The following is a 12,469-nucleotide window of genomic DNA, read 5'->3' on the forward strand; positions in this document are numbered from 1 at the left end:
TAAAGTCTACTGCCTCCATGGCGTCCCCATTATGTTAGTAGGGTGGACACCAACCTCTGAAGACTAGACAACTAACTAGAGGGCATTCCCCCTCTATGCCACACGGTTCTACGCCAGCTTCTCAAGCCTGCCCTCTTTCCAAGAAAGCAGAACCTGTTCACGTTACATGGATGGAAGCACTCGCTTCCTGCTCAGAGGCGAGTATTTTTGTGCCAGATTTACTAATGGTTTGTACTTTGCAACACAAAGGGACATAAGGATGTACTTTCCAGGACGAATGGTGGTTTGCACTGGAAAGGCAGCCTTCTCATAGTGCCAAATGCAAAGAAAAACATAGATTTCCAATGTGCCAAGGTAGCCTGGTCAAACTTTGTGTCAAAAATGAACACCTAGTGAAGCAGGCACAAACACCGGCGAAGGCATTGATTTCCCTCCGAAACCGATGGACAGCACACATCCAGTGTGTCTGATCCTTCTGCAGGAGCAAATGCTTTGAAGAATTTAATGGAAGGACATGCTTGTAGTTCAAACCCTATGCTAGACAGTGCACATCCACTTCTGCACCATCGTGCGACTGTGTGTGTGGGGCGAAGCAGCCCGATTGTGCACTGGCATGGGGTTAGCTCTAGGAACATCCTCCTCTTGCACGCATGTCGTGAAATCTAGGCTTTCATGTGAGGTGGATGGAAGCCGCCTCAATTCAAACCACAAGCACAGACATGCGGCCCTTCGCATATGACATCATGTGGGCCCCTCCTACAGTGACTACTGTGACGTCTGTGTGAACTGCAGACCCTCTCTGAAGACCAGCAGTGGTCCTCTCCTCCACCGGATCCACCTGTGATGTCCACACTGAACTGCCCAGTGAAGATGGGGCTCGAGAGGGCTGCACAGGTAAGTCCTTTCTTCCTATTGAACGACTATGGGTGGACATTGGATTAGGGTGTTTGGTGCGCACCATGGGGTACTTGCTTTCATGTTTGTGAAAAACCTAGCTTTGTACATTTGCTGACTCATTCTTTCCCTTAGGGCTTATTCATGTTCAGACTCTACAGGGAACCCCACAAAGTGTGAGTAACACCGTGCATGGATTGGATTCGGGGGTAGCGTATTGTTAAAAATAATGAGTGCCACAGTTTGATCTTAGGCAAAGAGCGGTGGTAGACTTTGCTTGTCTGCGGTCAATACATAACCACAGATTACCATGCATTTCTGTCTCTAAAATAACTGTCGACAGCTACTCTGATAACTAACCCTCCTCAATAGAGTCTCCTTTAACCATTTTTAGGTCTCGCCTTGCTATCGCGTAAGCGATCGCAAAGCGAGACTATTGTAAGGGGCTTTTAAAAGTGCTTCCAAAAAGCGGATTGCATGGCTAGCACGCGCACAATCACGTGCATCGTGCCGCCATGCAATCCGTTTGGCAACGCACTTCAAAGGGTCCGCTCCCCTGCCTGGAATGCGCTCCCCCGCCAAGCGCGCGCTCCACGCTCTGCCGGGCTTGTCTTGTTTTTACTTTTCAGAAGAGAAATCGATCGAAGTGCATCACCTTCTGAATATTATTGCCTGCATTTCTAAATAGTGACGCACATCTGTATTTCCACAAAGAGATGATCTATCTATCGATTAAAAAAACCAAAGATGATATTGAAAGTGCATCTCCATCGAAGTCTCCCTCTGTCAGTCACCGCAGCACGTGATAATTTGAATGAATAACATAGAGGTAACGTTTGCCTTTTCGAAGTGGACAACCTCAGTGACAAACATATGTGAATTTGTGTGGCCTTGAAGCAAGTGTACTTGCACTAAAATACTCTCAGTTTCAGGAGGACTATATTGGACTGGGTATTGGCCGAGATTCGCAAGTAGAATGAAGGATAGGTCTTTTCATTGTGGTCACATCCTTTCGTTCATTCAACCTCTTTCTTCCTGAATAACCATTAAACACACATGCAGCCACATGCAAGGCTTTAAAACATACACACAGTGTACGGATGCACTGCACTGTATTCAACACACCGCTCAGCTTCTCTCGACTGGTTTCTGTGTGCAGTTTTATGCAGGAAGCGTCCAGGGGCAGTGGCTAGGTACATTTTTACTTGAGATTTTACGATGAATGCTGTTCAGAGGACGAGCCAGTGGTAAGGAACGCCTTGTTGTACTTTCACTTTAGATCGTATTTTAACAAGCTAGAATCCCCTTCTTATTCGCTTAAAGTGGCTCACACATTTTTTTCGGTTAATATTTAGGGCTTTTTCCCACACAGGACATGGCAACATTGGCTGTTGATTTTTTACAACATTTCTTCCCTCTCTCTCTCCCCCCCCACTTTGTATCTCTCTCTATGTCTATACCTCCCTCTCCATTTCTGTCTCTTCATTCTGTCTCCTCTCTCTCTCTTTCTACCCCCTTTATTCTCTGTTTCCCCCTTTCTCTCTCTCTCTTTCTCTCCTCTTCATTCACTCTCTCTCCTTTTATTTCTCTCTCTCTCCCCTTAATTATCTCTCCTCTTGCTCTCTCTATTTCTCACTTATTCTCCCACTTGAGCGTCATCTGCCATGAGATCCGATGCCGGGGCTCGAACCCAGGTCCCCAGTTCAAACATTGGCAGCTGCTTATCTTAAAAAAATGGAGCCCTTTCCCCTTTTCTTCGGCACTTCTTTTCAGTATTTTTATAATATTGGTAGGCGCCAACACATGCCAAACATACATACATACTTCTGTGATGGGGGTATGAAAGTCACGTGCAGAGTGAATGTAGTCCATCGCTGTGCAAAACTCATTAGCAATGAATTTATTAATAAAACACTCCGATGCTGAGTCAGGTTTGGTAGTATCCTTTCACACTGGTGTTTCGTGAAAGGCGCTGATATGTACAAATACCACTGTTCTCCTCTGTCCACCGGTCTTAGGATGCCCCGCACACAGGAGTTTAACTCACAGACTGCACTGTTTACTTAGAATCATAACTAGCAGGCAGCCGAATTTAATCTCTAATAACTGAAGTCAGTCAGGAAAGCGGAGGGCCTGCACGCCCCCGAAGTGCGGCAGTAGAGGGGTGGCCCGAGCTTCAGGTACCCCAAGGCACAGTACCCTGGCTTGAGAACTCCTGAGCGAGTACGGAGGGAGCCCCTCCATGTACTTTGCAGGGGGTGGAGGGCTCAAGTTTCGTTATGCCAGTGCCCCCCAGGTGAACAGTTTCTTTTCTTGTGACCCACCACAGACGGGCCTTTCTGCAGGGCTCGGGGGCAGCAGGGCGTCCTCTGCAAGATGTTTTAAACTCTGCACTTTAATCGATACACTTACAATTCGGTGTATCACGCAAGCATGCATTCCCGAATCAATCACACTGCATGGCCCAGTGTGTGGGAATTGTACAGTTTTTCAATCCCTGGTTTAATTTCCTTCCTGTTTTTTTTTTTCTTTTTTAAATTGTGTCCCTTAATTTGAATGTAAGGCTTGCAAATTAAAAACATAGATAAGAACGAAAAGACACGCCCCTTTCACGTGCCCCTGGTTGTAAAAGGAAGTGACACGTAGGTTGAAAGCCCACAGCATGTGTTGTGAACATGAAAGTGACAATCCGGAAACAAAGCAGGCTGGCCGGCTCAGTGGTCTGCAGAGATCTTATCGGCGCTATAACGTCTCCACCATCAATGGGCCCTAAACACCGCCGATCGCCCAAAGTGGCCATATGTTAAAGCGATGCTTCACTCTAATGGGTGTTTTCCACTTTGAATTCTCCCAGCTCTGCCCGGAAGAGAAACATTTTCGTGCCAAACTGCTGTGCCCAGGGCTGTTCTATTCACTTTATTTCTGAATGTGAAATCGGGCTTGCATTCAATTTGTGCACACAAACGAAATGGATGCGTTCCTAAAAGTAAAAAATAAATGGAATAAATGCAACTTTGAGTCTTTCATTAAGGATGAAAGCTTGTAAGAGCGCCTGTGTCAACCAGGGAGGCCTTGAGGACACACAGCTGTGCTTTCAGAAACGTGGTCCGAAACACGACTTGCTAATGATATGAATGTATTATTTTTTATGAGTGACTAAGTTTATATTTGGTGACTTGGAGGTAGCACACACACACATCTAGTCAGGCGCAAAGGCAGCTTCCAAGAGTTAGCACATGAAAGTCCAATGGTTTGCCCTCAGCAATGCACGTTATGAGAGTCACTGGCCTCGGGACAGTTTGTGGTTCATGAATGAATGCAGCAAACAGCTGTGGTAAGAGATATAGTATTTGCATTAAGAGAAATAGTATGTGCAATGACTGATTACAGAATATGGGCCCTCCATATGTGCGGTCTGTGCGGAGACACAAATGTACAGCATATCTAGCTTTAAAAGCCACCTTATTTTTCGTATTTTACAGTGGCAGTGAGCTGCACTTTAAGCAGGACTTTGCGTGCCACTGACACGGCCCCAGCCCTTCCAGTGTTTCCAACGTGGTAACATGGATTTTTTTACTTTAACTAACAGGCGCCATAGTTTTCACCTTTTACAGTGGCAGTGAGTTGCACGTCAAAGCAGAGTTTGTCATTTCACTAATACTGCCCCAGCCCTTCCAGTCTTTCCAATGCACAATCCCACTACAAATAATTCCAGTACACTCAAAACCACATAATTACTATCCACATAATTCCACTGCACACAATGGCACATAATTCCAGTACACATATCTTCGCTACACCACACATTTACGCATCACACAATTCCACAATTAGCAATTTCAATCTAACGCACATAATTCCACTCCACATTCATGCACTCCGCTCCATAACACATGGGTAAAGCACATTGTCATTTACAACGCCAATAGCTCTAACTCTCGCAAAAGTGAGACCTATGGCCATTGCACACAATAAATTCAACTTTGTAGCATGCCACATAATTCCAGACAATATAATGCTACTCCACACCATGCCACATAATCCCACACAACACCACACTATTTAATGCCACACAATTCTACATCACACAACATAATTACATTCCACACAATGCCACTCAGCGCTGCATAATTACAATCCACATAATAACACTCTACTCAATACAACATGAATACACCCCACATTAATGTACTTTATCCCACATACCAACAATCCACATAAATGCAGACCACACCAGGCGCGCAACACCCATTGGACTCAAAGGGCTTCAGCCCCCCCCCGTCGTGTGTGGCAGCCAGGGATGAGAAAAGCTTCCCGGCGCACACACAGCCGCACCCGAGCACTTCACAGGTCTTTAAAATACCATATGCATGTTAATGAGTCCTCGCTGTTGTTTCACCCCTTCTAAGAGCCCCTGCAGTTCCACTCTGTCTATGGCTTAAAAGATTCAGCCCCCCCCTAAATTTTTTCTTAGCCCCCCCGAAATTCGGCTCTAGTTGCGCCTCTGCTCCACACCATGACACATAATTCCAATAAGCATAATTTCACTCAACGCCACACAGTTCCAAGCCACACAATTCAAATCCACACATTTCCAATACATACCGCACAATTCCACACCAAACAACATATTTCGAATACACAACACAATTCCACAACACACACCACATATTTCCACATCGTGCCACAAAATTTAACAGCTCACCACATAATTCAACTCCACAACATGCCACTCCAAAACACACAATGTAATTTTACACAATAAACTCCATAACACACAATCTCACTCTAAATAATTCCAGTACACCTAAAACCTTTTAATTACTAGCCACATAATTCCACAGCACACCATGCCACATATTTCCACTACGCAACTCCCCACCACACCACACCACACAATTCCATGCCACACAATTCCACAACAAACAATTCCAATACAACAAATCTCTACCTCTCACTTCCACCAACACTGTTCTCTCCCTCACACACAACCACTGCCCCTCTCATCTCCTCCTCATGCTGCCACTACCCCCTCTTACCTTGCAATCCCACTGCCCCCTCTCATTCCTCCCTCACATTCTCTCTATACTGCCTCCTCACACATGGTGCCTTCCAGTACCTCCTCGAGCAGTGCACTGGTCCACCTTTCAACTCCCCCCCACCTCTTGGTGCCTCTCCCTCTCAGCCTCTCTCTCACCCCTCTCTCACCCCCCTCTCGCTCTCTCATGCACTCCTCCTGCCTCTGTCATGTGGTTGACTTCAGGTCTTTGAGCACGATATCTTCCGGTGCCTTTTTTCAAGGTTTCCGTCCCTCAAACCCACGCTCTACTCTTCTTGGGGTGTGTGTTCTGCGTACACAGGTGCTCCCTCTTTATGCGTCTGTGGCCTGCTCTCCACTTATTTCTCTTTCTCAAACACTCTTTCTGCACCACTTCCTGCACAAACTACCTATCCCTCCCTCTCGCTTCCTTTCTATCTATTCTGTGCAGCTCTCACCACATCTATTCACCATGCCACATAATTCCACTACACAAATACATTACACACCACTCAATTCTACCCACTCTATTCCAATCCAACCCACATACACCCACTCCACCCCAAACCAAAACACATAAGTAAAAGACATTGCCATTCACATCGCCAATAGCTGTAACTCTCCCAAAAGCGAGACCTATTGCATTGTAAATGCTTGTTCTAAAATGCATCATAACCAGCTCCTCAAATTAATCGGAAGTCCCACAACCTTTGTTAACTTCGTGGCCACCATTCTTCAGAGGTATTTTAGGCTTGTCTCCAGCCAATCTTTCCAGCAGATGTCTCTGGTTCTGCCAGCGCACCACACACACACACCTGTGTGCCACAACCACGTTTACCTCTGCATACTTACCCTTAAACTCGGTTTGTTCGGCAACCACGTGTTTGAAAATATTGCCAAAAGCATCTTTTGTAAAGACAGTACGGACGAAACTCGAACCCACTGTGAACTCTAAATGTTGCACTAACATCCTCAGAGCACACACTGAGTCAGTCAGCGCTCTGCTGTGATTCACCACCAATGCCAGGCTGTGATTCCTCCAGTCCATCTACGAGACACCTGAGCAGCTTAGCCCTGGTGCTCTATGTGGCCACAACACACCTCAGCAGCACTTCATCTGACCACACATCTTGCCATCCTTCCGCAGAGCAGCACATCTCTTGAAGGAAGCAAGATGCCGCCGGCTGCCACAGCAGCAACACAGTGCCCTGCACCCGCTCCCTTCCAAGGTGTTCAGGGGGGTCCACCTATCCAGCGCAGTGCACACGTGAACCCGCTCCCTCTCACTCTGAGCTTCACTCACAGCCTGTTCCAATCTTCTGGCAGTGGGGAAAGCCCCACCCAACATCAGGGCCCTCAGACCCCACAACCTCTCTTGCACTGCTGGTGTTTGCTATACACCGGTTCTTTGGCAATTCACCCACAGTTACAAACAGGCATTAAAGTGTCAGACTTTGCCTGAGCTATTGTAAACATCATACACCTTTCTTACAACACACCAATGTGGGGTGCAAAGCCCTTCTACACACGGGCTGTCACCTCATCAAACTCCTTACAGTCGGAGCCCCCTTCTGTTGAGCAGTTGAAGGTCAATGTCCTAGTGCAGACCATACAGCAGATCCCCTTCCCGTTTCCCACCATCATTGCGTCAGCATGTATGGCCCCCGGACCTCTTAGAGGACCTTCCTTCCTCATTCCTGTGGTTTCAAAGGTTCTCCTTTGGCCCTGCACGAATGTTGCAGGAGGGTCTCATCTTTGGACGTTAAACACGGATACACCAACGAGCAAAAAGAACAGCTCAAAAAATGAACTTAACATCAACAGCAGAATTAACAGATCTATAAGTAGATCAGGCCAGAGACACACACTCCACGGTTACAAGTGCCGGCCAAAAATAAAAACATACAATACTGCTGTGTGTACATACATTCATTGGTCCCACAAAGACACAATGCCACTAATGCATAGGTTCTCCAGCATGCCTGATGCAGAGGACGCGGTCAGCTGAAGGTGGCACTGGTCTGACCCTGCCCAGTACCTGTCCACACCCTGCCTCTGTTCTATGGGGCCGCCAGGCAGTGCCAGAAGGGCTGGTATGACAGGTCAGTGAGTAGCCTTGTTTTGGCTGTTTGTGGCCCTGTCCTATGGTGCTTGGGAGCCATGTTTACTGTTCATTTACCTGAAATTACCACAAACATTGCCATGTATTCCCTCTCTCATACATTGCAAAACATTTAGACAGCATTTCTTTACACGTGCAAAGCTGCCCTAGTTTGCAAACATGGCCCACTTTTTTACTTATGTGTTTTACTAATAATTTCTAATGAGGGGCACTTTTATTTCTTGTCCCCATCCGACCCTGTTAAAGAGATGTAAGTTATATTAGTGCAAGCTATGGGTCTAATGCACAGCATTCATGAACAAGAAGCGCCCTGAATAGTGCACACAGGAGTCGAGGCACTCTGTTGAAATCAGTCACTCAGCTGCAGGATTGATGCACAGCTCTTCAGAACAGTTCTGCTGGTGCATTAGACATCAGCTGCTTAGATGAACTAAAGCACAACCCCTCACCGCAATCTGATCTCCACGAGGCGCTTTGTATGGCCCTGGGCGTCACGTGCAACCCTTCCAGGATCAGCAAGTGTCGCGATGATTGGGAATCAGACATCCACACTTGGAACACTTTGCCAGCCAAGAACCACTCTTTGGCATCTGGACATAGACACTCGTAACCTGCCCCCCCCACCTGAGACAAAACTAAATGAGAGGCATTGGTGTGGTGCAGCACAGTGGGCTAAAAACAGAGCTGCCCAGGTTGAGGTCAGGAGGAGACAAAAGACCATGTGATCCAGACATCCAATGGGCTCCTGATCCCTGTCTCCTACTCTACATTCAGTACCATGGGAAACATTATATAGCAGTAAACATTTGGCACATAGATCAAGAATAAAAAGGACGTGCACATGAGCCACAAGTGCATGGGCACACACACACACACACACGTGCGCATACACATCACACACAGTGTTGTTTCCATTGTTGATGGGTACCCTGTTGCCTGGAGACACGTTCTGTGGATCAGGTACTGTATCTGAACAGAAGTTTTCCCAGGATTTACGCACTATACAAATACTGGTGATGATTCTGCTATCTAGCGCTTCGAAGGGGTGCAAGCGTTGTACCATAGGGAACAGAAATCCCAGCTACAAAGGGAGGTCGTTTGTCTTCGCTCCGCCATGTTTTTTTCTCATTGGATGTGTTCTCGTCTCACTGTTTTCTTTCTGCTTATGTCTCTGACATTGTTAGTCCAGTTTGCAGCCAAAGACTGGTACCTTCTGTTTATGGGGCAGGAGCATGAGACTGTACACCGGTATATCCTCCCTAAATGTCACTGTCCCTGCTGCTGACCCCATCTTGCTTCTCATCAGCTTCAGCTTCCAGTCACTGTCCAGTCTTCCAGGTGGTTGTTCGTGGAGGTTTCAGCCTTGCGTCGGACGCTCAAGCCCGACATGGCTAGATCATCCCACATGGAGCGCTTGAATATCGCCAGGAGGGACTGGTTCAGCTTCTTCTTGAAGTTCAGACCCATGAAGAAGTAGAGGACCGGGTTGAGACAGCTGTTGAGGTAGGCAAAGGAGGAGGCGAGGGGGACCCCAATGGTCATCGCCAAACCTTTGACACCTGTGAGCTTGAGAAGAAGGAATATGTGGTAGGGCATCCAGCAGAGGAAGAAGGTGATGACAATGGCCAAGATGACCCGGAAGGGCTTCCGAGATCTGGCACGGCTTCGCAGGTTCAGCTTCAGCTTCAGTGCTATGGTGAGGTAGCAGGTGAGTATGACGAGGAAAGGGATCAGGAAGCCCAAAATGAAGCGGTGAAGGTAGATCGCCTGCTTGTTGGTCTCCTTGTCTTTGTAAAGGTCAATGGATAGAGTGACAGAACACTTTGTTTTGTTTTTCGAGTTAAGTACGAGCCCACGAAAAATGAAGAAGGGTAAGCTGGCCACCACAGCACTAATCCAAGAGATCCCGCTCACAATCCATGCCAACCGGGGTTGGCGGTTGTTCTTGGACCACACCGGTCGGACCACAAAAGCACAGCGGTCTAGACTGATGGCTGCCAGGAGGAACACACTGCTGAACATGTTGAGGTACTTCATGAAACTGTTGGCCCGGCACAGGAACTCACCAAAGGGCCAGTAGTCAAAAAATGCATTCTTCACCAGGGGCACACAGCGAGTGATTGCGAACAAGAAGTCTGCCACAGCCAGGTTCAGGAACCAGATGGAGTTGACAGTTTTTGACATCTTAAAGCCAGTGATCCAGATAACCAGGCCATTGCCCAAGACACCAAGAACAAACACCACACTGTAGAAGAAAACCTGGATAGAGTCCATGATGTTCTCGACATTGACCATGGCTCGGTCTTTTGACAGTACAGTATCATTTCTTATTCCAGCCAGCTGCATGTTGACATCCATTGGATCTAATGGGAGGAACACAAAATGGAAAAAATTAGGATGACATTGACCCTGAAATTACAAATAAGTCTGTAAGAATGTGAGGTGCTGGGCTTAGGCCTGAGATGCTTCTCTAGCCAATATGTTAGAGCAGGGATGACAATTTCAGGGTGTCCTTTCAGAGTTCCATCAATTTTGATGGGTCTAGACCTCAAAGTGGAGCTTTATCAAAGGATAGGGATGCCCTAGCACCACTCAAGGTGACGCAAGGGCATACAATCCTTAAGTCAGGTTTACCAAACCAGGTAAAGCCTCATTGATTGGCAATTCTGGAGTAACACAAGGCAGCGCAAGTCGCTTCCTTGCTTTAGTCTGCTGTGGGCAGGTGTCACAAGGATGGAGACTAGATGTTCCCAAACATCCACCCACGCTTTTTGGCACATTCACAAATTTACCAAGACTGGTAAACCTGAGAATGCGTCAAAAGTATACGTCTTCCTGATAGAGGCACAACAAGGAGAAATATTTTCATTTCTCCTCGTTGTTTCTTCTTTCTACAAGTACAGCCCACTTAGAAAGATGGAAAACACCTCTAGGGATTGGTTTTGTGCAGGAAAGACCCTTTACTAAAAACAAACTTGTCTGCAACACAGCTACTCTTGCCCAATGGTTCAAGGGTGCCTGCAGTATGTGCGCCAGTGCAGGGAAAGGGCAGGAATGCTCCAAATCTTGGTAAACGTGGCACATCCCTGCCCTGTCCATTGGACACAGTGCAGCACGTTGTCTTGCTGCACTGCGTTGCGTCAAATAATCATGAATCTGCCCCAGATTCTAATAGGATAACAAAAACCTGCAAGAACTTTCTAGATCTTGACTTTGTTTAGCATTTGGGGGTTTGAGTCTACATGATGCACTGTTCCTCTCTCTCACGTCCATGGAAACACAGGGCATTTTCTCACTCATTCCATATTTCTATAACAAAACACCTGACGACCAGCTTGCCAAGCCGCACAGTTTTAAACCTATGGCCTCATTTTGAGTTTGATGGAAACAGAAAGCTCTGCAGTTTCTAGCGGAAAGCAAAATAGAGTAGAAGGTCCTTCACCATTATATCCCAATGGTACAGGGAATGGAGCTGGGGAATTCTACTCCTTAGCTACAGTTTCCTCTAGAAATGTGAAGATTTTCAGTTTCCTCCAAACTCCGGGTGACAATTTTGATCAACGTGAAGTGCTATTCATTATCTCCATTCCTCCTTTTACAGTTTAGTATCCAAAGTCAAGTGTTATTTACGAACCTAAGCACAAAATTGACCCAGCACCCAAGAAGCACAAATAATATATTATATAATGACAATGTGGTATAATATTACTAAAACGTGAGCTGAAATAGAACAGATAGATTCCCAATGAAAAAAAGCAAAGCAATGGCATTTTGATTGTAGACACACAGTCTTTTTTATTCCAAATTTTCTTTGCAGACACAACAAAATTGCTTTGCCAACACGTTTCATCCCTTTGGAAACCTTTTTCGGAATCGGACGGCCGAATGTAGGTGAAGGGAAATACTTATTCCCATACTCTTGCTACATAATGATGAGATAACTGAGGCCCTACTGACACTACCAGATGATACGGAAACACTGTTGATTTCAGATGTGCCATGTGCACTTTTTGATGATTTTACAATCTATTTATAACTCGATACGTGAAACAACAGAGATTAAAGGAATCTATCTGAGCCCTGAAGAAGTCCCAAGAAAGGGATGAAACGCGTTCGCAAAGCAATTTTGTTGTGTCTGTAAAGAAAATTTGGAATAAAAAAAGACTGCGTGTCTACAATCAAAATACCATCCCTTTGCTTTTTTCATTGGGAAGCTATCTGTTCTATTTCAGCTCTGGTTTTAGTAATATTATACCACATTGTCATTATATAATATATTATTTGTGGTTCTCGGGTGCTGGGTCAATTTTATGCTTGTGCTTGTGTTAGGGGGGTATTCTATACTTCCTGAATTGGGGTGCATGTGGGTCACACCCCAGACCTGACTGCACCGAGGTAGTCATTTCAACATTGAC

The 12,469-nt window shown here is 46.2% G+C and overlaps 1 protein-coding gene across 1 annotated transcript in view; it reads right to left on the bottom strand.

Moving 5' to 3' along the window:
• Nucleotides 1-6,228: 6,228 nt before the first annotated feature.
• The window catches only part of LOC146808846 (chemerin-like receptor 1), a 181,821-nt gene continuing 175,580 nt past the window's right edge, over nt 6,229-12,469 (bottom strand). The window contains exon 2 of the mRNA XM_085615671.1: nt 6,229-10,417. Within this exon, the coding sequence (XP_085471797.1) occupies nt 9,363-10,412 (1,050 nt within the window). The 5' untranslated portion in view covers nt 10,413-10,417 and the 3' untranslated portion in view covers nt 6,229-9,362. The remainder of the gene's footprint in view (nt 10,418-12,469) is intronic.

This window comes from Triturus cristatus, chromosome 7, assembly GCF_964204655.1.
Source record: "Triturus cristatus chromosome 7, aTriCri1.1, whole genome shotgun sequence".
In the NCBI taxonomy this organism is placed as follows: Eukaryota; Metazoa; Chordata; class Amphibia; order Caudata; family Salamandridae; genus Triturus; species Triturus cristatus.